The sequence below is a fragment of the Puntigrus tetrazona genome, chromosome 7, assembly GCF_018831695.1.
Source record: "Puntigrus tetrazona isolate hp1 chromosome 7, ASM1883169v1, whole genome shotgun sequence".
NCBI classification, from domain to species: Eukaryota; Metazoa; Chordata; class Actinopteri; order Cypriniformes; family Cyprinidae; genus Puntigrus; species Puntigrus tetrazona.
In genome coordinates, this window is record NC_056705.1 from 40,081,451 (window position 1) to 40,106,450 (window position 25,000).

The 25,000-nt window shown below is 36.7% G+C and overlaps 1 protein-coding gene and 1 long non-coding RNA gene across 17 annotated transcripts in view; one reads left to right on the top strand and one right to left on the bottom strand.

The window, feature by feature from the left end:
• Positions 1 to 25,000, top strand: part of LOC122348744 (adhesion G protein-coupled receptor L3-like) — a 228,503-nt gene that overhangs the window by 87,015 nt on the left and 116,488 nt on the right. For all 16 annotated transcript variants that reach the window (XM_043244565.1, XM_043244567.1, XM_043244573.1 and 13 more), the window contains exon 3: positions 7,853 to 8,066. In XM_043244565.1, the coding sequence (XP_043100500.1) occupies positions 7,853 to 8,066 (214 nt within the window). The remainder of the gene's footprint in view (positions 1 to 7,852; positions 8,067 to 25,000) is intronic.
• LOC122348746 lies at positions 12,284 to 15,204 on the bottom strand. Its single transcript, XR_006251368.1, has 3 exons — positions 15,085 to 15,204; positions 14,762 to 14,838; positions 12,284 to 12,619 (listed from the first exon to the last, which is right to left on the bottom strand). It is a non-coding gene; the product is annotated as an uncharacterized LOC122348746 (long non-coding RNA).

The window sequence follows — 25,000 nt, forward strand, 5'->3', positions numbered from 1 at the left end:
GGCTCGTTTATGCGGAATCATATTTAAGAGTTAGGAACCTATGTTTAACACATAAATCCTCCTCCGGTGAAGCCATCCTTTCGGCAGGTTACACAGCATTTCATCAGACACAAACCGCTCCTTTTACTAAACACATCATCAACTACAGCATCTGAGTCTCTCCGCAGCATACACACACTTGACGCGCTCATTTAGATTTAACACAATAACAGCCGTGATGTAGAGTACATTTCTAAACGAACTAAGATTTAATGAAATTCATGATCATTACATCAAGAGCCGTGTTGTTTATATAAGGCCAAACACACAATACCGAACCGGGGTCCGGTTGAAAAGCTTGCACGTTTTTTTTAATGATATGTATTAAATGCTTTTAAAGATGCCACCATGGTTGCATTTATTTGAGTAAAAAATAAATGGTAAAAACAATAGAATTGTGAAATATTCACTGCAGAAAAATGGCTTATCCTACTTTGTATTTTCGTCTTATTTAGTCAAAATATCTAACAATTCGTAAATATAGATAAACAAAATAAATTGCACTGTTTAGTCTTGTTTACGGGAGGAGGGGGTTATCTTAAAGCAAAATATTCTTATTTTTACTTTTTTGCAGTATTCAGAAATCCTGATATGCTCATTTGCTGCTCGGGATATTTAATAAAACAAACAAAAGATAAATTACTACATATAAGTGCACAAATGAATTCATTCATGAATGCCCATTGGACCTTTAGCGATCAAGTTTACTTTTTCTAAAATGTATTGGATGTGCTCATTTTTAAGGTTGACTTCGTACGAGAAAAACAAGATAGAAGATCAGATCGTGCAGGGAAAATATTTTTTATTCATTTGGAATCATGCTCACGCAACGATCTGATGTAATAGAGGTTCTTGGGCCTGTTTCATTTACTGAACAAAACCTCACCGAGTAGAAGAGAAACAGTGGCGCTCTGGACTCAGGTGGAGATTTTCATCATTTAGACTGAAGCTAATCGAGTAAAACCGCTTCACTGCTCAGACCATCTGACGCCATCGCTCAGCTCTCGCAGGACTGTGTGTTTGCCACCCGCAAACAAGCAAACACACACACACACACACACACACACACACACACACACGTCCAAGTTATGTTATTCGTTTGCTCTTTCTGTCAATGCTTATTTACTGCTTCGGTAAAATAATCAATTGAAATAAAGAGAAAGAAAAGCAAGCAACAGTAATTAGTGTCTGGCTGCTCTAAGAAAAATCCAGAAAAACAAGTACTTTTTTTAAACCTTTTAAAAACCTGGAAAGTTATGCAGTGTAATAAAACTCACATGGACACTAAATCTCTGAAGACCTTATAATCTTCCGAGCCACATTTGTTAATGTTTGAACACCAACAAGTATAGTTTAATATCATTAAAAAAAACAGAAAACAAACTAGCAATCGTGAACAATAGAATAGAATAGAATAGAATAGAATAGAATAGAAATCTTTCTGCAGGATATGTGGTTACCCCTGTAGGTAGTGGAAAATTTTAGTTTTTTAACCTTGAGTCGTTGAAACTTTTTATTCAACTGATTCGTTCAAAACACTGAATCATTCAGGAATGTGTGGCTGTCTTCATAAATGGGTCATTGAATCATTTATTCATTTGATTTGTTCAGAAACACTGAATCATTCATCAACATGTATCTTTATAAATGAGTCGGACATTCATCTGATTTGTTCAGAAACGCAGATTCGTTCAGGAATATGTGGCTGAATTTATAAATGAGTCATTGAATCAGTCATTCAAATGATTCATCCTCAAGGAAAATCAGGGTCTTCTCAGACCTGACACAAAGCATGTTATGAACTAACTTTGGCTGATGGTCGAATGAGCAAGAAAGAAGTTTATAGGATCTCTCTCAAAGATCAGTTGGGACGTCCTCATTGGAGTAGCTGCGTACCAAATGATCCTCACTGCACCCCGGTTTTTATTGGTTTTGTTTTTCTTTTAGTTCAGACAGGATGAACAGATGGTAAACTGCGTTGTATTCAACTAATTGGAGGAGCAAAAAGATTTAAATGTATGTTGGTGTTATTTTACGAGTTGGCAAGCCAGAATTGATTATTGGTTGATCTCTAAAACAGTAATAATAATATTTCTGTTACTATTAGCAACACTCCACTGACTGACCATAATGCCATTTATATTTCAGTTAATGTTTCAGAAAATACTACAATTAATACGTCCAAGGGATTCCTGTGGAAATTAAATGATTGCCCTCTTAAATATGAAAAGGTCAAGCAACAGATTGATGAGTTAATTCAGATTTACTGGGAAAGGGCTGAATCAAAAAATACTTAACTTCTTAAATATGAATTAGGGAAAAGTTTTGTCACAGCTATCTGCTTTATCTCTTTTAAGGAACCATTGACAGATACTCAAAACACTGAATACTCTAAACTACAGAGAAAAGTAGATGAGCTGTATCCTGCCAAAGCTAAGGGAACCGATGTTCGATCCAGGAAAAAGAGGCTGGAAGAAGGAGAACAAAACATCTCCATGAATGTCTCTATTGATCGTCTGCAAACAAATGGCGTTCTTGATAATGCTAAAGAAATAGCTGGCTTTTGCTCCAAATTCTATAATAAATTGCAGAAAATTGCCATTTACATCAAAACATGTCAACCTTCACCTTTGTTCCCAAACCCAACAAAGATAGAGAATGTCAAGAGAAATGGAGGTCAATCACCTTCTTAAATAATGATCACAAAATTTTAGCTTCAGATTTAGCAATATGAATAAAAGATGTCCTTAACACTTAACACAATCCGGGTTTTATGGATCTCTTCTTAGAGTTCATATTTCATTTGGGTTTGTAGATTATTTTTGCAGAGCTGTTAGGACATCATACAGAAACAATAATAGTGCTATTAAGTTCAAATTCGGGACCTCGCTGAGATTTAATTTGTCATATGGAGTAAGACAAGGCTGTTCGATACCTTTCATATTTATTCTTACTTGCCTCTCAATTTTTTTAGGTCTTTGTATTTCCAATAGTAATCTGCAAGGTATCACAATTGACGACAGATAAATTATTATTAGCCGGCTGGCTGATGACACCACTTTACTTCTGAATGATGCCTCCCGAATCCTTTTAGCTTTGAGATTGATTGAGTCCTCTTTCCAGAGGCTCTCTGTCTAAATATAAAAAAGTGAGTTAATATCAAAAGCTGCCATGTTTTCTCTCTACTGTGTGCAACACTCCCGCGAAAGATCAAGTTACATACTTAGGAATTGTAATTAATAAAGACCTAAAACAAGATGTAAAATTTTGACCCTTTAAAAGTGAAGGAAGTTGAACTGCTCTTTCAGGAGGAATATTAAAAAAAGGTAGATAATGTGTTAAAAATGTTGTCTGGAAAATTAAAACGGACTAGATTAGAAAATCAGTAATAATAAAATTAACAAAGGGGGGACTGGATTTTTATTTTTTTTTATTTTGCTACATTAAACAACACCTTCAAAAAGAGAATTTTCTTAAAAAATCATTTTCACTCTGGAATATTATCCCTAATTATATTTTCTCTAAAGTTGGTGGCCTGAATTTTCTCCTGCTTTGTTATTATAATGTCTTAAAGATCCCTATCAAACTGTCTAATTTTCATGAGCAGTTGCTCTTGGCCTGGTCCCTTATGTACAAACATTATTTATGGAATAATAAAAATGACTTATTCTTTCTAAGAATAAGTCATTTTCATTGACATCTGGTTCGAAAACGGCCTTCTTTAAGTTGGACAGCTTTTTAACTCACAAGGCAGACTTTATAACTAGTCCGATTTCCTAAAAGAAATATAATATTGCTGTATCTATTGCTGTATATTATTGATGAATATACAGTTGTTTTCAGTGTCATTCCTTCTGGTATGTGTTAACTTTTCCAAGGTACTACTTTTCATTCAAATAAAGTAAGACAAGGCTGTCCAATTTCTCCATATTTACTCTTACTTGCCTCTCAATTTTTTTGGTTCATTTCATATATATATATATATATATATATATATATATATATATATATATATATATATATATATTAATTGAGTCATTCATTCAGCTGATTTGTTCTCTCTTTATAATTGAGTCACTGAATCATGCCCTTGATTCAGGATTTGCTCTGAAACGCTGATTCATTTAGGAGCATAACACTGTATTCTTTATGGCGCCTCAAAATCGCACATACATAATAAATGACAATACTATGTCAAAAATATAAGTTATTTAATATTACCATTACGTTTATTGGGCTGCTGCATGAAAGTAATATCACAGGATCATGGTAACCGTGATTGCTTCTCAGAAACGAATCTTCATTGCTAATGCTTATATTAGCTTTGAAGTTGAATTTCCTTGCTTCTTTATGTACTTGTTCAGCCCAATCAGATTCTGTTACAGATCCTTGCCTGTGTGATATTGCTTCATAACATTATCCTTCTGTTAATGCAAGGGAGGGTTTGTGATTTGAATGTGAGACTTCACTCGCTTCCAGTGATTATAGCTCGACAAACACCGTCCATATGCTGCTTTATGTTGCAAGCTGCTGTCATAACCCTAAACTTCTCCAAACAATGAGAGTGAACAAAGGAGAAGGGTGTGTGTGTGTGAGGGATTTATGTTGTGATGTCAGGTTAAGCTCTTCATGTGTTCTTTTCTGAAGGTAAAAAGGTAAGAGCTTCATTGTGTTTGTCAGTCATGAATCATGAGACAATGCAGAGAGACTCTTCAGACAGTGTTATCAGACGCTGAAGACCATCTGTCAGCTCTCACACACACACACACACACACACACACACACACACACACACACACACACACACACACACACACACACACACACACACACACACACGCACACACTAGCTCAGCATGGTTAATCCGTCACCCTGATGTTTCTGACCTGTATGTTTAGGCAGATTTCTCTCTTTTGTGAGATTACGTTGGTCAGGCCCCATGGAATGTGTGTGTGTGTGTGTGTGTGTGTGTGTGTTTGAGCCCCCTTGGCTTGTGTTTTGATGTTAATGATGACTTTTAAATGTCAGAGCTGGCCAGGTGTCAGGGTGAGGAAGAGAAGAGAGAAGCTTTGGTTTATAATGACCCTACAGACATAAAACACACACATAACACATAAAGAAACAATGAATATACAGTATATATACAGTATATATATATATATATATATATATATATATATATATATATATATATATATATATATATATATATATATATATATTGATGCAGCCTTGATGAGTAAAAAAATGTGTATTAAAAATAAACAGACACACACACACACATCATGAGTTTTACTTTATTTTAATGTAAAAAAAAAAAGTGTCTCACTTGTGTGAGAAAAGTGCTGCATTTTTTGATAAAGAAAACAGTAAACACAATAATATTGTGAAATATTATTATAATATCAAAAATATAGGTTTCTTATAGAACTAATATTTACCATGTAAGATACATTTTAATATTAGTATTAGGATTTATTTTAAAATTGAATATATATATATATATATATATATATATATATATATATATATATATATATATATATATATATAATAAATGCTTTTTTAGCATAATACTAATCAAACAATCCTGAAAAATAAAATGCGTCATGGTTTCCACAAAAATACTTGGCATCAAAATGTTTTCAACATTAATAATAATAACAACAAAATAAAACAAGTAAACAAGGCAACAAATAAGACATGAAAGACACTTATTAAATACATGACGTGTGTGTTTTGGGAAAGTTTAACCTCAAATCTGTAGATATGACTTGAGTCTGTTTCATCTTCAGTTTGAATCCTGTCTCTGTCGGCTGTGTGTGTGTGTGTGTGTGTGTGTGTGTGTGTGTGTGTGTTATGAACTGACAGTAAACAGGGTAGTGTGTGTGTGTGTATGAGCTTCCGCTGCGTCCCGTCTCGTGTTTAATGATCTGTTCTCGGCGGGCGAGTGTTTGTGAGAACAGTCTCACTGTAAACGCAGAGATTCACACTAAAGGTGCTGTACAGAAGCTGGAGGCCAATTAAAATCAAAGACAGTGGTGTGTGTGTGTGTGAGTGTGTGCGTGAGTGTGTGAGTGTGTGAGTGTGTGAGTGTGTGAGTGTGTGCGTGTGCGTGTCAGGACTTTTACTGTGGAGATCAGGTTTAGATGACTGGATTTTGCATCTAGACCCAAAGTTTGACTTATTTCCACAGTTGTTTTTGCCTATCACATGCTCTAAACGTTACAGTAAAGCTAAATGTTGATATTTTACTTAAGTTTTATTTGTGTCGTTACAAATCACACATCATTCTTTCGTTCATTTGAGAAAGATCTGTTAGCTTTATTTTGGGATCTCTTATAGGGTATCATCTAACATAAACATAGCCTAGCCTAGCAAGTCCAATCAGAAGTCTAAAAATTAAAGTCATGAAATTAAATAATAATTATGGAAATCTGATATTTAACTCATCGTGGCTTTAATTAATTTATTAATAAATGAAATGTTATTTTTCATGTATTTATTGTGTGTGTATATAATTTACGTTTCTTATTTTTTGTTCTTTAAATAATTTCAAATACAGTTTTAATATTTAATTATTTTTAAAGAGGCTCTGAAAATCCTCCTTCATAATTTAAGTTGTGACATTATGAAAACATGAATACACGTTTGTATTCAAATATAAATATTAGCTGTGATTTCAATCTATCGAAAAAATTACATAAAAAATTTTTTTTAGATAATAACTTTACATATTTTTTTATTATTATTCTAAATATATTCAAAAAGCGTCTGACTGCTTTTCTTATCACAATACGCATAGAATCTAACTCTTTTTTTTCTTTACCAATTTCTAAACCGATGACTGAATTTCTTAGGCGCACATGTCTGTGGGATCCTTCAGTTGCCTTGAGATTTTAAGTCAGGGTTTCTGTCTGTGCCAGGAGACTCTCAGCTCTTCCATCATCACAGCGAACCTCCAAATCCAAACAGAAATACTTCAGTGACCACAGAATCAAGGTTTTACTGTCCCCTGAGCTGAACCCGTGGGCTTGAGCCGAACACAAGCTGAGCTTTAGTCCATCAGCCGGGACTAAACACTCTGATCTGGACAGATTTACAGCAGAAAAATGATCTTAGATCCTGTTACACGATCCTGTTGCTTCATCCAGAATTATTTGAAAAGACTTCAGTGAACTGTGCAGGGTGTCCACTAGGGGTGCAACGGATCCTAGATCGACTGCTAGGTTCGACGGGTTACTTGAAAATACCCGTGTTCTGGTACATGGCCGTGTTTTAAGTTGATGTATGCAGCTGACTTAGAAACCGAGTGTGTATGTATGTATATAATAAACCTCATTTAAACTGATGTCTTAAATGATGTATATAATCACTTTGAAGTTTATTACAGAATGTACCTTATTCTCATTAATAAGTGCTACTTGGCCTGTGCCAAAATTTCAATTTATGAGCCAAATATTTGTAATGAATAAAAATGCTGTTATATTTAACATTAAAATTCTTCTGCATTAAGACTAACTAAACTAAAATGAAAAATGTTGCCTCGTCAGGTAGCTGAAATAAAACAAGTTAGTTTGTACTAACATTTATGCTAGTTAATTTTTACGTTTTTATCATTTTAAATGGTGAGAACATTTAGCAGAATATGGCTCTTTTACATATTGAGAGTGAAAACTTGATGCTTGATGCCAAATATATTTTGGATATGTTTTTGTAGTTGTAACTGGTCACTTGCAGGTTTTCACTCGGATCTGAGTTAAAGAGCCAGTGCTTTTTATTTCGCTGACGGTGTCCTCTCTCTTATTGCAGCGTTCAGTCGGGCACCGGTGCCCATGGCGGTAGTTCGGCGGGAGCTGTCCTGTGAAAGTTACCCGATCGAGCTGCGCTGTCCCGGGACGGACGTCATCATGATCGAAAGCGCAAATTACGGCCGAACCGATGACAAAATCTGCGACGCCGATCCGGCTCAGATGGAGAATACACGCTGTTATTTACCTGATGCGTACAAGATCATGAGCCAGAGGTGAGACGCACAAACGCTAAATTAAAGCAGAAACATATACATATACTTTATACACTACCGCTCAAGAGTTTGTTTATACCTGCATACAGTTTATTTGATCAGAAATGCAGAAAAAACTGCATTGTGATATATATATATATATATATATATATATATATATATATATATATATATATATATATATATATATATATATTTTTTTTTTTTTTTTTTTTTTTTTTTTTTTTTTTGGGTGTTTCTGATTAAATAATTTCAGCTCCTGGTGATCAGAAGACATTATGTAATATTATCTAAAATATTTTCTTGCAAGCCAGGAGACTTTTTTATTCCTTCAACTATTTATTCAGTACGCTTTTTAACATTTTTTGGATTTTGACCCGTATAAGCAAACAAACGCGATTGTGGTGCATTTCATGCTGCATTAGGTTTTGTGCAGGTTTACTGTATGTTTTGAAAATTTTGCGACCTTTTGCAAGAAATCAGGCTTCCATAGCTTCCGTACTTCCACAGAGTGTGTGTCAAATCCTTTGAGCCCGGTGTACGTGAATCAAGGCTTTCTGTTTCTGTATGCTACTTATTTAGCTGGCGCTTTCTTACCCAGCAATGTATCGCAGTACAATTACGACAGGGAACATCCCCCGGAGCTGTCTGGGTTTAAGCACCCCACTCAAGAGCACTGTGATGTAGGTAACAAGATACGGGATAATTTAGCAATCCTTAGGTCCATGAATCAAGCCTTCGGGGGTTTGAACCAGCAACCTTTGGATTAGCTGCCGCTGCACCGCATGCTGTGTGCGTGATACACTGATGCAGATTTGGCTTATTAAAGCCCGCTGTGCTGCTTTCTCTTTTGGCTGCTGTTTTCCCGGACCTCCCTATCGTTTTCCTCAGCTTTTCATGCGGCCTGACACTCATCACACCTCGGCGGAGTGGAGGAGTCAGACAGACCGGGATCAGAGCATAGTGTGTCTGTAATTGTTCCTGTGTGTATTCTCCATTCTACTGCTGAAATAAATTAAAGCAGCTGCTCAGCAACGCAGCATGATAACAAACAGTAACCGTTTCCATCTAGTGCAGAACAATGACATTATTCTCTACAGCAAACCCCAAACCTCGCGCACATAATCATGTTAAGTGTGGGGAATTTGAATAGAGAAGCTTTCAGTCGAGGGGCTGATAGAGTTTGATTAGAGTGTCATAGAGTTCTGGAAATTTTGTAAGACTTCATTAGATAATAATACAGCGTGTTAAAGTTTCAGTAGAACGTGTCAAGCAGAGTATTGTGAGTTTTTGTAGAATATGTCATGCAGAGTTACAGTAGAATTTGTCATGGGCAGTGTCAGTAGAATGAATCTCGGTTTAGTAGAATATGTCGGTTAGAATGTCAGAATAGAAAAATGTCGGTTGTGCAGAGTTTCGGATGAATCCATCACATGGAGTTTCAATAGAATATGTCATGTAGAGTTATGGTGGAATATGTTATGTAGAGTTATATTACAATGCATCATGGGGAGTTTGAGTGGAATGCGTTATGTAAAGTTGCATTAGAATATGACATGTAGAGTTATAGTAGAATGTGTTACAGTATGTACAGTTTTAGAGTACGGTGTAGAATTTTAGCATAGTATATATGAATTTTAGGCGCATGCATTCAATAGAGTTTCAGTAGAGGGTCACACAGCGTTTTAGTAGATTGTGTCACAGAGTTTTAATAAAGTACATCATGTAGAGTTTCAGTAGAATGTGTCATGAGGAGTTTTGGTAGAATGCATCACGTAGAGTTTCAGTAGAATTTGTCATGTAGAGTTTCATTAGAATGTGTCATGAGGAGTTTCAGTAGAATGTGCCTTGCAGAGTTTCTGTAGAATGTGTCATGTAGAGTTTCAGTAGAATGCATTTGAGGAGTTTCAGTAGAATGCGTCATGAGGAGTTTCAGTAGAATGAGTCATGTAGAGTTTGAGTAGAATTTGTCATGTAGAGTTTGAGTAGAATGTGTCATGTAGAGTTTCAGTAGAATGCATTTGAGGAGTTTCAGTAGAATGCATCATGAGGAGTTTCAGTAGAATGAGTCATGTAGAGTTTGAGTAGAATTTGTCATGTAGAGTTTCAGTAGAATGCATTTGAGGAGTTTGAGTAGAATGCGTCATGAGGAGTTTCAGTAGAATGAGTCATGTAGAGTTTGAGTAGAATTTGTCATGTAGAGTTTCAGTAGAATGCATTTGAGGAGTTTGAGTAGAATGCGTCATGAGCAGTTTCAGTAGAATGAGTCATGTAGAGTTTGAGTAGAATTTATCATGTAGAGTTTCAGTAGAATGAGTCATGTAGAGTTTGAGTAAAATTTGTCATGTAGAGTTTCAGTAGAATGCATTTGAGGAGTTTGAGTAGAATGCGTCATGAGCAGTTTCAGTAGAATGAGTCATGTAGAGTTTGAGTAGAATTTATCATGTAGAGTTTCAGTAGAATGAGTCATGTAGAGTTTGAGTAGAATTTGTCATGTAGAGTTTCAGTAGCATGCATTTGAGGAGTTTGAGTAGAATGCGTCATGTAGAGTTTGAGTAGAATGCGTCATGTAGAGTTTGAGTAGAATGTGTCATGTAGAGTTTGAGCAGAATGCGTGATGTGAAGTTTCAGTAGAGCAGAATGTGTAGAGCATGTTGTAGAATTTCAGTATAGTATGTGATTTAGTTTTTAATAGAATGTCTTATGTAAAATGTAGTCATATATTTAACAAATGTAGTGAATATCAAGGGTAACAAATCACGAAGCTTATTGCTTGTTAAAATCAAGGAACTGAAAGTGTGAGCTCAGTCTTAGTGAAGAGCGTGTTGAGATGTTGAGCGTGAGCTGCTCTTCTGTGTCTCAGGCCTCATTAACATGAGCAGAGATGAGAGGAGGCAAAGCTCTCCTCCAGAGACCAAACAAACTCAAACGCTTCCATCCCACTTACCCTTTAAGCCTATTAGACAGAAGACAAGAGGAAAATCCAAACAGAGAAAGAGAGAGAGAGAGAGAGAGAGAGAGAGAGAGAGAGCATGTAGAAAATCTATCATACTTTCATTTCACATACAAAAAATAATAAATACCACGGAACATCTATACTAAAACAAATATTATCCTAATGGGTGAAGGGTTTTACTAAAAGAGTATTATCAAATAATAAACTATATTTTATATTTGTCGTATTTATAATCTGTATTTTTTGTTATATTTTGTGCTATTGCCTTTATACAGTTTCATTCAGTATTTCTACATTTTTTAATGCAATATATTGGTTTCACTTTATTTCGATGGTCTCTTATTGAAGTAACTTTGCAGCTACATGTCAACTGACTTTCATTAGAGTATTAGTAGAGTATTAGTAGACTGGTAGGGTTATGGTTAGAGTAAGTTGGCATGTTCTTGGGAGATCGTTGCATGAAGAGTTAGCAAATATCAGACAGTCTACTGATACTCTAATGAAAGTTAGTACACATGTACTCTTCACAAGGGACCGTCTGCTGCATTTTTCACACATTATTTCTAAATTGTGTCATTCATTTCCTGCTATTGCTTTCTCCTTTCTAAATGTTGTGGCGCTGGCACTGAACTGAATTGTGTTTCTCAGTCACGTGTCAGGTCTGCTGTCCTCTATAGCGCTGTTTTGTCTCTCAGTTTGTCGTCGAGCGCTCAGCATCAGATTTTCCAGGGTTTACGTAACAAGCCGCATTCCAAGGGCAGCGTTAAATGTAAAAATCAGCCAATAAGAGCCTGCTTCTGCCCTCATCTGCATCAAATTATTTTCTCTCTGTCCGCGGCTGTGAGCTCTGTGACTGGCCGAGGTCCTCGGGACCCGCACGGCTCGCGCTCCAGTAATCTGATAGCTCAATTCGGAAGCGCTACTCTCGGTCGTGAGGAATTCTGCTCCCGTGGGAATAGATCTGCCTTTTCCGGGCCGCAAGCCACCTGTCTGCTCTCCGGTGCGGCTTCATCTCACGAACACACACAGCTAATATCCACGGCTAAAAATCCAATAAATAAATTACAAAAATATATTTTTTAATAATCAATAAATGTATTAAAAAGCCTATATAGTTTGTATTAATTTTATTACATTTTTTAATTTTATTTATTTTAGTGATGCACAGATTATTGCAAGCAATACCTTGTTATACTAATCATATAACTGTGCGCAGTTTGACTAACAAAGCAGGTATTTTAACTAATAAACTAAATAAATGCAGCGGAGTGCATCGGGTTTTTATGCTCGAACGCTACTGTGCTGTTTATCCTTCAGCTTCATCCGTGTTCGGTTCCTCCGTCGCAAACGCTGTTACAGACCTTAAACGAGCGTTAGATCACAGATGTGCTCGAGGTGTCAGGTACTTGCCTTTGAACACACTTCATTCACCTGATCCCAGTAAACACTCAACCTGTCGGCGTCTGAGCGGATCCAGATGTGCAGATGTTTAGATCGCTGGTGAATCACGACCACGGGGTTCTTTTCCCGTGTTTGCCGCTGATCCGGCCAGAAGCATGCTGGTTTTAGCACATTTACTGACCTTGATTCGCCGCCCCTTGAGGAAAAAGAAATGCGCTCATAAAAAACAACAGCAACAAAAAAACTAAAGTGAGAGATAAATATGAATATATTTAAATACACAACATGCAAGAAGATGGAAATCGCATTAAGGTATATTTTAGTTAATCAAAAACGCCTTGTTAGTATATTACTTTATCAGTATTTTAAAGACAGTAGAACAAATTGTAATGAAATTGCATCTAAAATGCTCAACTTAAGTGTGTCAAAAAAAGATGAATCTAATTGCATTTAATTGTAATAAATTTGAATTAGGTGCTCAAAACATTGCATTCATTTCACTCTCCAGTATATTCTTTCAAACTTGATTTTAAAATGTGTGTGTGTGTGTGTGTGTGTGTGTGTGTGTGTGTGTGTGTGTGTGTGTGTGTGTGTGTGTGTGTGTGTGTGTGTGTGTGTGTGTGTGTGTGTGTGTGTGAGTGTGTGTGTGTGTGTGTGTGTGTGTGTGTGTGTGTGTGTGTGTGTGTGTGTGTGTGTGTGTGTGTGTGTGTGTGTGTGTGTGTGTGTGTGTGTGTGTGAGTGTGTGTGTGTGTGTGTGTGTGTGTGTGTGTGTGTGTGTGTGTGTGTGTGTGTGTGTGTGTGTGAGTGTGTGTGTGTGTGTGTGTGTGTGTGTGTGTGTGTGTGTGTGTGTGTGTGTGTGTGTGCCTCTGTGTGTGTGAGTGTGTGAGTGTGAGTGTGTGTGTGTGTGTTTTATGCATATATATAATTTAAGAGGAGGGACCTTCTCATTCAGAGCAGACAAAAAGTTTTAAAAGTTGTCAAATATGAGACGATGGACTAATTTGTGTTTCCAGAAAAGAAAATCTAATGGTTAAATTGTTCAATTTTTAAGTGTACGTTTCCAGATTGACATTACCTTTAACTGATGCAAAACCAACTTGTTTTATTTCACGGGATCAGATTGAGACAGGATATGATTTCTCTGCATCATCGAATGTTTATGTTCTTTGAAAGGAGAAAGAGATTTAGATTACAAACACATCTCCTTTCATCCTTCAAATCCCTCACCGCGTTCACCTGCGCCGATACGGACACGACTTCTGCAAACATTCACACAAAGCCGCGAGGCCAAAGCGTGACTTTTATATGCTCGTACAATCTCAGACAGGATTTTCACACAAAACTCCTAAAACTGGAGGGTTTGTGTGCGGCGAAGAGGAACAATACAAACAAACGGCATCAAGAACGCTTTCACAAGTCTGGTGCATTCGGGTGTTTTTAAATAGAAATGATCTGAAATTACACTGAAGTGTTACATCATTTGCAAACAGTTGTTTTTTAAGTGTTGCTTACAGTAAAATCCTGTTGGTCCTACTCTACATACTGTAATTATATATATATATATATATATATATATATATATATATATATATATATATATATATATATATATATATATAAATAAATATAAATTATATTGTAATTATTATGTAATTATTATGTAATTATAACATACACATTATAGTATAATAGAATTTTTTTTAATTTATTTATTTGATTACAACCGTTTTGGATGTAAGAAATGTAAACTAGCATTATGTGGGGATAGTGGGATTACGTGGGACAAAAACACATTGCTCGAGTTATTTCTGGTTATTAGGGTCATGAATAAAAAAAAAAAAATCAATTCCAATTCTGGATTCAGATATTAAAGGTCAGGAATCACATGCATGTTGTAAAACTGCACCTATTGATTCAAATTGATCAAATAGATGAAATGACCTTTTGAAAGTAATTTGACACCTTAAATAAAACGTGAAATGCTCTTTGAATAATTTATTCAAAAGATTTATTGAATCATTTGCTAAAGTAAACACATTACATGTTGTTTTTAGTTCATGTTATTGGGACCATGACCTATTTTTAAATAAATAAATACATTCACGAACGGATGGATTCATTTTCTCGCGCATCGTTTTGCACACAAACAGCTCTTAAACAAGTCTTTTTTTCCTCATCGGTATCCTGCTTCAACTTAGTGTGTTGCAAAAAGAGACATGGGATGTGTTTGATATGTGTGTGCTTTATTTCTCTTTGTCTTTTTTTCTCGCCACACGAGAATCAAAATGCAAAAGAAATGAAATCAGAATCAATGAAATGAAAATGATATACAATATACCTTCTTGGTCAAGCTGCTGCTACTGAAAGCTGTATTAGAGCGTGTCTGTATCGAGTGTCTGTGTCGTCTCCATTGTCCTGCAGGAGGGAAACACACACACACACACACACACACACACACACACACACACACACACACACGGCAGGTCAGATGTGGAGCTTTATCTGTACAGAATAAACAAATCACTACAGCAATAAAAGCGCTCGAATGTTGTGTGATTACCTCTGGAGTTTAAGCCCTATTCCCCGAACACACACACACACACACACACACACACCCACATCTCTATTTTACCTCAAGTGCACGTAAAAGCTTTTTTTTACCTGTGGTTTTTCTTCCTCTGTAGAGGTAGAAACCCTGTTGTTTTGATTATCAAAGGCTGAAGCGATGTCAGATTCTTGCCCTGTATTTCCACCATATTGGACACGTATGTGTTTATTTGTTTCCGTGAAACCTTCCTTCTCAGGCTAGTCTTCTTGTGCCAGATCTGTAGATGATTTGGCATGCACACAGTGCGGAGCGTCCTTGTCAGTAATCATTAAAAACACGCTGAAGTTTGAATTTAACATGACTGCCAGAGGCCGATAATGCGGTGCATGGCCTGCTTTAGTAAAACGGCTGAATTATTAGCTACTTCGATGGCTTTTGGGAAATACGGTAAAAAACTCGCTACGGTATTACTGTTTTTTTACCGTATCTTTGATTAAGTAAATGCAGCAATGCATTCATGCAGAAATGTCTTTCACAAAGATGTAACTAGAAATTAACATTGGGCTCCAAACATGTCGTCACCTTCCGCAGGTTAATAACAACACCGATCGACATTCTCAGCGCGTTTCATTTCTATAATGTAACATATTTCCCAGTGAAAAGTTATTCAGCGTGAGATAACGCACGCCGTCATTCTTCACAGTGCTTTCAGTCAAGAACTCTCCTTATGAACACAATATCAGAGTACATGAAATGCTCTCAAAGGTAGTAAAACGGCTTCGTACCGACGGAGAGGCTTCTCGTCGAAATCGATTTTCCCTCCTTCGCTAACGTCAGCCAGCGAGAGCATTTGAAATCAAAGTGCATCTCTATCGCATGCTTTTATGCATTGCACGCACACACACTGATCTCAAGAAATTAAAATGGACTTTTTACCGCCTTAAACTTCCAGTGGCTCGATTTGCTGGAATGCTTCTGATTTGTAGTTTGACAGGTTTGTGGTAATTTACGTTACTGTATCTCTTCTACTCATCAGCGCCGTTTATAACCACAGAAAATGAGCGGTGCGGAGATAATTGTGAGGCTATATCGTCTAAATGCACACCGTGTTGTTGTTTTGCAGCAGATTAGCTTATAGAGGACCGTAATTCATACTGAAAGCTTGTATTTCAATTCATTTTATGGGGACTTAAAATGTTCCTGCTTTTGTTGCGAACGGTTCAGTGCAAAAGATCCCGAAAATGATCTTCGTTTGAAATGAACTTTTTGTTGATGTTATCTAGATACTCAAAATCTGCTTATGATTTTTTTTATTTAGGCGAACTCACATGCATTCAGGCTTCAAAAGGTTGGGGGTCAGTATTTTATTGGAAAATAAATTAATGCCTTTATTCAGATATAATTCATTTAATTGGTCAAAAGTTACAGTAAAGCGATTTCTGTTTCAAATGCTTCTTTTTAACTTTTTATTCATCAAAGAATCCTGAAAAATAAAATGTTTCATGGTTTCATTTTTTTTTTTTTTATAAAAATCAGAAATGTTTCTTAAGCAGCAAATCAGTATATTAAAATGATTTCTGAAGGATCACGTGAGTGAAGAAATTCAGTTTTGATCGCAGAAATCAATTACATTTCACTATATATTCACATGGAAAACAGCCATTTAAAAATAGTCATAATATTTCACAATTTTACTGTATTTTTTTAATCAGATAAATGCAGCCTCGGTGAGCGAAGGACGCTTTAACGAAGAAGAAAACATATCGAACCTAAACTTATGAACAGCACCGCTTTCCACATTACAGATAATTAATGAAATCAAGCGTCGTCCTATTCTTTTTGTCGAACGCTTTGGTCCCGTGTGACATTATGAAAGCAGAATGGTTTGTGGATGGCAACTCACGTCGACTTTTTATATGATATGATGCAACAAAAGGTGAGCGGCAACAGGCAGAGTGAAATGTGGAAGTCAGATGGACAGAATCAGAGCACACACACACACACACACACACACACACACACACACACACACGCACACGCACACACGCACACACACACACATCTAAGCTCAGTTTTCCAATTACAGCAATATTTCATCAGTATCGACTGTAGTTCTGCTCAGACTACAGGCCTCATTACTAACAACCTCTCTCTTCATCTCTATCCTTCATTTATTTTAGTCTAATTTGCTCTAGTTATTTTGAGTTAATTACTAATCACTCTAATAATTTTACATCTAATTACTGTAGAAAGAGTGCTACACATCAACAGTTTGTTGATCAGTCTTGTCTAGTGTGTGTGTGTGTGTGTCTTTAGTTGCATAAATGTACTGTATCTGCCAATTTATCGGGAAGTTAATTATATGGTACACTGATGAAGTAATTTTATTTTGTATTGCGTATGAATATTTTATTAATAAAATATATTAAGATCATTTAGTTAATGCGTTAATTACCAGTGAACTAATCTGCTAAGTATTTGTTAGTCAATTTAGGTGTATGAAAAAAAAAAAAAAAAAAACGTTTCATTTAGTGCCCCAAAAAATGTATTTTATTTTTTTCCCTTAATTCTGTTCTCCGTTTTATTTGCATTAAATACTAAAACACAGAATCTAGAAAAAAGCTGTCTAATGAAAACAATCAATAATGTTTTAATACGCAATAAATGGTTTTTTTTGATGTATTTATTTACTTACTTTTGGCTTATTTGAGTTTTTTTCCTCAAATGAAAAGGCGTAAATCATTCATAAGTTTGTGTGTTCGTGTCTCATGCAAACAGATGAGTTTGAGAAGAGTTTTGTCCGTTCGTTCACACTTATTAGTGAAATGCTACTGTCGTTCTCGTTCCTGCTGTTAGTTTGAGCCACGTCGAACAAAAATATCCATTGTTACCATTGTTATGAAATCTGATATGACACTGTTTATCGCGAAGCCCTGAGGACAAGTCATAATAACCATCATTGCAAACAAGTTCATGAATAGAGGTCTTTAGAAGTCAGTCTCTCTCTGGTTCAGTGACCGAGACACACACAAACCAACATCATAACTAACTCAATCTTTCTCTCCACTTCTTATCCATCTTCCTAATTGGCCGGTGGGAGTAGAAATACAGAAACGTGTTTGATGTTCTCCGTATTTTCCTTGCGTCTCCCGTCTGTATCCGCGTCCTGGGTCTCTCCGGAGAAGCGGTGATTATATCGCGGCTGCGGGTCAGCAGGGCGCGGGAGGAATTCAGCTCCAGCGAGGCTGACGTGATTTATCGAAAGCGCGTTGGTTTGCGTGGATGGAATGCGACTGGTACGCCGCTGAACCTCCTGCAGAACCAGGCCAGGAAACAGCTGGCTGCTGTCGGAGCGTTTCATTGGTCAATGAGGATTGATGGCTCGTCCGATTGGCTGTCTTGCTGAGTTACTGCACGCTGTTAGTGACCACCTGCTTTTATGAGTTCTCTTGGAGACACTTAAGTTCGTGTACGTATTACTATAAGTCGAAATGTTTTAAATATATTTAATGTGATCACGGCAACCTATTGATTGTAATAATTTCATTTATTCAAACGACGAATAAATTGAGTCGAAAAAGCAAGCACCGAACACAACAGAGCTTGTCACAAAATGATTCGTTTCGAAGCGTGCCGATCATACTATTATTGAGTTTCGATGCACTCCAGTCGAATCACGTATCACGAATCGTTTAATTCAGATCGAGACTTCAAAGCGCCGTTCGCCAATCATTCGATTCAGATGGAAACGTCAAAGCTGCATTGCGATATTTTTTGGGATATGAAAAAAAAGCAGTCATTTTTTACCAGATGACTTCAATATATGGCTGTATTAGAAAAGAACGACTCATTCTAGGGTTAGTGGAGGGATCTACAGGAAAAAATAAACAAAAATGACTTGCACTGCAAAGATTTTCACTGACCAAACAAACAAGTAATTAAACAAATAAATGAGTTAGTTAGTTATTATTTGGTTTAAAGTTGTATGCAATAAATAAACCAGCAAAATTGTATATGCAAGTGAAATTTCACACTTATCGATTCCAATTTAAATTAGACCAGTAACCAAATAACAAGCAGTAGCACGAATCGATATAATAGAAGAAAGTTGCAAATGAAATAAACAGTGCTTTAAGTCTTTCGGGACGCTCTGACTGTAGAATTTAGGTACTGAATTTCAATAATCAAATATAAAATGACATTGCAAGGTCTTCATTAAATATGGATTAATCATTGTTAATGGTACAGAAGTTAATTCAAGTTAATGCATTGACTAATGTTAACTAATAGGGCCGTGTTGTGAAGCGCAAGCATCCTCTGTGTGTTGTGTTTGTCGCCGTGACTGACTGTGGGAGGCTGATCGCTGTAGCAGACGCACTCAAGTCATGGAAATAACACATGTTCATGTCTTGCTGTGAGGTCTGTCAGTACCGTTCCTGTTAATAAACTCAGAACCGCTTTTACTGATTTCATAGTGGTCAAAGAACCATTTATTTACAGCGGATGAAATGGAATTCATCAAGACGAGCTTTGAATGTCGGCTTGACAAAGCCGTTTGAACAGATGGACTGTGATTAGTTTGAAGACTTGAGCAGTCTGAAAAGAGTTTACATCTGCAGGGGATGAAGACAAACCGATGAAGCGCTCGTTGCTTGGTAGTAACCAAGTTGTTTGCGAGAGAATTGAGTGCAACAGTCTCTTCCTGGAAGAGGAAATCCTATACGTTTATATTGACTGATTGAAGAATTGATTTCAATTACAACTTTACAGGCCCGCTGTGAACTGTGAGGTCGCTCATCGGTTTTTGTTTTTGGATTGTTTCAGCGTGACACATATAGGTTATGTAAAAATGTAATAAAAAAACTGTTCTTTCTAACCTGTTCTTATTACAATGCGTAAAAGAGTGAGTGATTTGATTGCATTTTAAATTATTTAAAATGTCATCTAATGATTCTGCATTCTAAATATCTGTCAGTGCTTTTGGGTATATCAACTACTGTTACATTGATTTACGTGTTTCTGTAAATCATGGTCAAATTTATTCATTTTGAAATCTTGTTTAGATCACTGGCCTTTTTAGTTTGCAATAATAATAATAATAATAATAGTAATAATTAATAATTAATAATAATTAAATGAGTAGTTTAAAATTTTCCAACATTTTTATTTTAGATATTGTATTTTCACAATGCCTCACGGTACTGTAGTCCTCTCATTAAAACCATTAAGTTCACAGCCTTGTATCTTGTGTTGTATTGATGTTGATTGATAGAGGATTTTACCGATAACTAGGTTGGATCACACTGGCTACTAACCGATTAATTCACTATTCATTTTTAAAATGGATACTGAATGAAAACAAATATAATTTTTTTTTTTAAAAGTAAAAAAAATGTATTGCACTTTTAATATTCAATTTTAATATATTAATAATACATTGATTATCGGTTCATAGTGTAATAATTCGTGATAACATATACTAGTTTAAAATAAAAAAATGAGGTAGGGAATGTATTAGTAAATGAAGAAGTTGACAGCTTAACAAAGAACAACACTTCCACATCTGAAGGCTATTGGTATTGGTTTTTGCAATGGAATATCGGTGCCGATAAATTGGCGAAACTGATCAATCGGCCTCCATCTAGTATTGTACTGATACTAATGCTGATTTAGTCGGATTTAAAATCTTTTTACGAAACCTTCGAATGGTGGCATTATCAAGACATCACAATGATAATGTGATATTAGAGCTCAAGAGACAATTGCGCTATTCTTATTTGCCATTTTCATTCATCTGCATAACCTTTATTGCATGTTCTGATGAGCAATCGTGCCCGTGCTGTTTCTGATATTTCACTCTAACCGGGCAATTTAGTCATCGCATACTTAGAATAAATGCTTTTCACGCTCCAGATAGCTCTTTCCAAGCATTCTGCAGGATGGCGCTGGTCTTATTCTGTGTGGTTTTGTCGGAAAGCCATTTTGCCACGGCCGTTAAGTTCTGCTGATGATGGCCGCTCTCTTCCTCAGGCTGCTGCTCAGATCTTGGTCAAGCTGTGAGCCGTTGTGATACGGCGATGTGTGACGCCGGTGTCTCTGATGTCTTCGAGCGAGATGCGTGCTCGGAAGCGTGCTGCTCTCTTTGAGCGGGTCCCTCGTGCTCTACGGCTGTCAATAGCTCGCTGCTGGACGCTCCGACGCCACCATTCGTATTCATGAGTCTAATTCAATCAAAGAGCTCCCTGAATAAAAGGCGTTAGAGGCACCGTGACCGCCTTTTAGGGCGAGTTAGCAAATAAATATGGAGGCCAGAAAGACTATTTCCCTCAAAGAAAGATTGGCAAACGTGTTTATACCTGTATTATTAGGCTTATGCAAAATGAATCGCTCATTGTCTGAAGCCATCTGTCCTTCAGATTGAAATCCCTGCCTTACTGTCCCTCACGAAAAGCCATTAGAATGTATATTAAAAGAGAACGGAAATAAAGAATATACTCTGAATGCACGGTAAATTCCATTTTTAATTCAAATTCCACAACATTCTATGCTATACGGTAAATTCCATTTTTAATTCAAATTCCACAACATTGTATGCTATACGGTAAATTCCATTTTTAATTCAAATTCCACAACATTTTATGCTATACGGTAAATTCCATTTTTAATTCAAATTCCACGTCATTCTATGCTATACGGTAAATTCCATTTTTAATTCAAATTCCACGACATTCTATGCTATATGGTAAATTCCATTTTTAATTTAAATTCCACGAGATTCTATGCTATACGGTAAATTCCATTTTTAATTCAAATTCCACGACATTCTATGCTATACGGTAAATTCCATTTTTAATTCAAATTCCACGACATTCTATGCTATACGGTAAATTCCATTTTTAATTCAAATTCCACGACATTCTATGCTATAATGGTAAATTCCATTTTAATTAAAATTCCACGACATTCTATGCTATACGGTAAATTCCATTTTTAATTAAAATTCCACGACATTCTATGCTATACAGTAAATTCCATTTTTAATTCAAATTCCACGACATTCTATGTTATACAGTAAATTCCATTTTTAATTCAAATTCCACGACATTCTATGCTATACAGTAAATTCCATTTTAATTCAAATTCCACGACATTCTATGCTATACGGTAAATTCCATTTTAATTCAAATTCCACGACATTCTATGCTATACAGTAAATTCCATTTTTAATTCAAATTCCACGACATTCTATGCTATACAGTAAATTCTATTTTAATTCAAATTCCACAACATTCTATGCTATACGGTAAATTCCATTTTTAATTCAAATTCCACGACATTCTATGCTATACAGTAAATTCCATTTTTAATTTCTATGCTATACAAAAATTCCACGACATTCTATGCTATACAGTAAATTCCATTTTAATTCAAATTCCACGACATTCTATGCTATACGGTAAATTCCATTTTTAATTCAAATTCCACGACATTCTATGCTATACAGTAAATTCCATTTTTAATTCAAATTCCACGACATTCTATGCTATACAGTAAATTCTATTTTAATTCAAATTCCACAACATTCTATGCTATACGGTAAATTCCATTTTTAATTCAAATTCCACGACATTCTATGCTATACAGTAAATTCCATTTTTAATTCAAATTCCACGACATTCTATGCTATACGGTAAATTCTATTTTAATTCAAATTCCACAACATTCTATGCTATACAGTAAATTCCATTTTTAATGACTGGATTTCCAAGATTCCATCTGCACTTGGAGCAGCCTTCGCGTCGATATCTAGCCTTTAAACGCAGCCTATTCTGGCAGCCCGCTGGGTTTGGACCAGATTCAGTCTTCAACACACAGAAGGCCAGTTCTCTTTTCAAAGTCTATTGTGTGTCCAACGCAGACGGCAGACAGGGTTATAAATATACGAGCGCTCCAGCTCAAGGTCTTTATTGGAAGGGATGTTCTGAGGTGTGTGCGCGCGCGAGTTTGTCTGGAGGGAATGTGGAAGTTAAAAGCTAGTCAAACGTCCCGACACGCTCACAAATAGAGCCGGACAGCGAGCTGCGGGGGGGCCCGGGCCACGGAGTGCTCTGTCACCTTCGTAACGCGAGTGTGTGTGTGTGTGTGTGTGTGTGAAGGCCTGACTCACGCCGGGAGCTGTCAGGCCCTCGGCTCCTGTCCACGGTGCGCAGCGGGCCCCTGTTACTATAACCGGGTTTAGCGCTCCTGCGTTCCCAGGGGACAGAATGCGGCTTTCGAGAGTCCGTCCCGATGATCACGTCAGTGTCGTTTTCCTGCTGCTGTGAACTCAAACAGAAAATCTCTGTTTGTCCCCGAGGGCTGGAGAGAGCCGGGCTGAAACGCAGGACGAGGTGGACTCTGAGAATCTGAAGGATGTTCTGCGCAGAGCCGCATTTATATTTCATAATACACTGAAACGGTGTTCTGGTCATTCTCAGACCTGCTGCGCCTATGCTGCGGCTTTCCAATATTGTTAAAGGGTTATAATTACCTCTGCTCACAAAGTAAATAATATTAATACAAAAAGCAGGTTATTAGTGCCGCTGGTGTCAGCATCGGTATCGGTTTATTATGTAATACTTTCGTTGATGCTGTAAAACCAGTGCTGTCAGATGATTACTAATAATTATTCATTATTCATATATAAATACACAAACATATGCGTGGTTATATGTACGTAAAACACGTCGCATATGAAGTATGCAGTTGTTTGCATAGGGATATAAACCGTTATGTTAATGCATGTAAATATAGTTATATATACATAATAAATATCCACAATGCTGATGCATATATATAGATTATAACATCGATAATCTATTAGAGTGATTTCTGAAGGATCACGTGACACTGATGACTGGACGAACACGCGCACACACACACACACACCTGCCGGGGTGAAACATGCATACACAAAGACTCATAAAACAATTACAAATCAACATGAGAAGGCTGCCTTGTGTGTGTGTGTGTGTGTGTGTGTGTGTGGATACTGAAGGCCCTGTTTAGACTCAGAGCTCAGCTTTTGAGGAGGCCCTGTGTCGTGATGCCAAGCATAGCAACCACAAAGAGAGTTTAATCCTTTCATACAAAGCCTCTCTCTTACCAAAGCAGCACACACACACACACACACACACACACACACACACGCGGTCCATGCAGAGGCACGCAGACACACACACGGGTCTTAAAGCATTACATTTCCATTCTGGGTAACCATGGCAACCTTAATGTCCAACTCCAAAGAGGGCTTTTTTCTCCGTCTGTCTGTCTGTCTCTCGCTCTCTCTCTCTCTCTCTCTCCGTCCACACGCCGCATTCCTGCGCAGCCCCGACTCTCTCGATTTCTCTCGACCGGTTCTGCAAACCAAACCCCGCTCAGCTCCAAAGCCGTCTAGAACATCAGCGAATAAAAGCGCGGGTATTAGCGCTGATACTTCACATCTGACTCCGAAACTCCTCCATGTTTGTTCAGTTCAGGCAAAGTGCGTCGTTCTGCTCGACTGGCGAGTCTATAAACACACAGATTTCACTCAGACCTCATGCGTCTGGATAAACCTAGACAGGTCGGGTTTCTCGTAACTAGGATGTGACTGGTTAGTCTCTGTTGGTAGATACCGGTGAGAAAGCGCCTTTCTTCCTCGACTGCTTTTAAACGCAGCTTGCGAATGGATTAAAAATGTACCAAATTAACCCCACGGTTCAATGCGATTAATCACAATTAATTACGTTGGGTGCATTATTAATTGTGATTAATTAAATCTGAAAATGATGAATACGCTGTCCAAAAGTTTGAAAGTCTGAAAGATCATTGTTTTATTTTTCTAATTTTATAAAGAAGTCTCATCTGCTCACCAAGGCTGCATTTATTTGATTAAAAAAATCAGTAATATTGTAAAATAATATTACAATTTCAAATAGCTTTTTCTATGTGGATATATGTTAAACTGATTAATTGATTTATGTGATTAAAGCTGTATTTTCAGCGTCA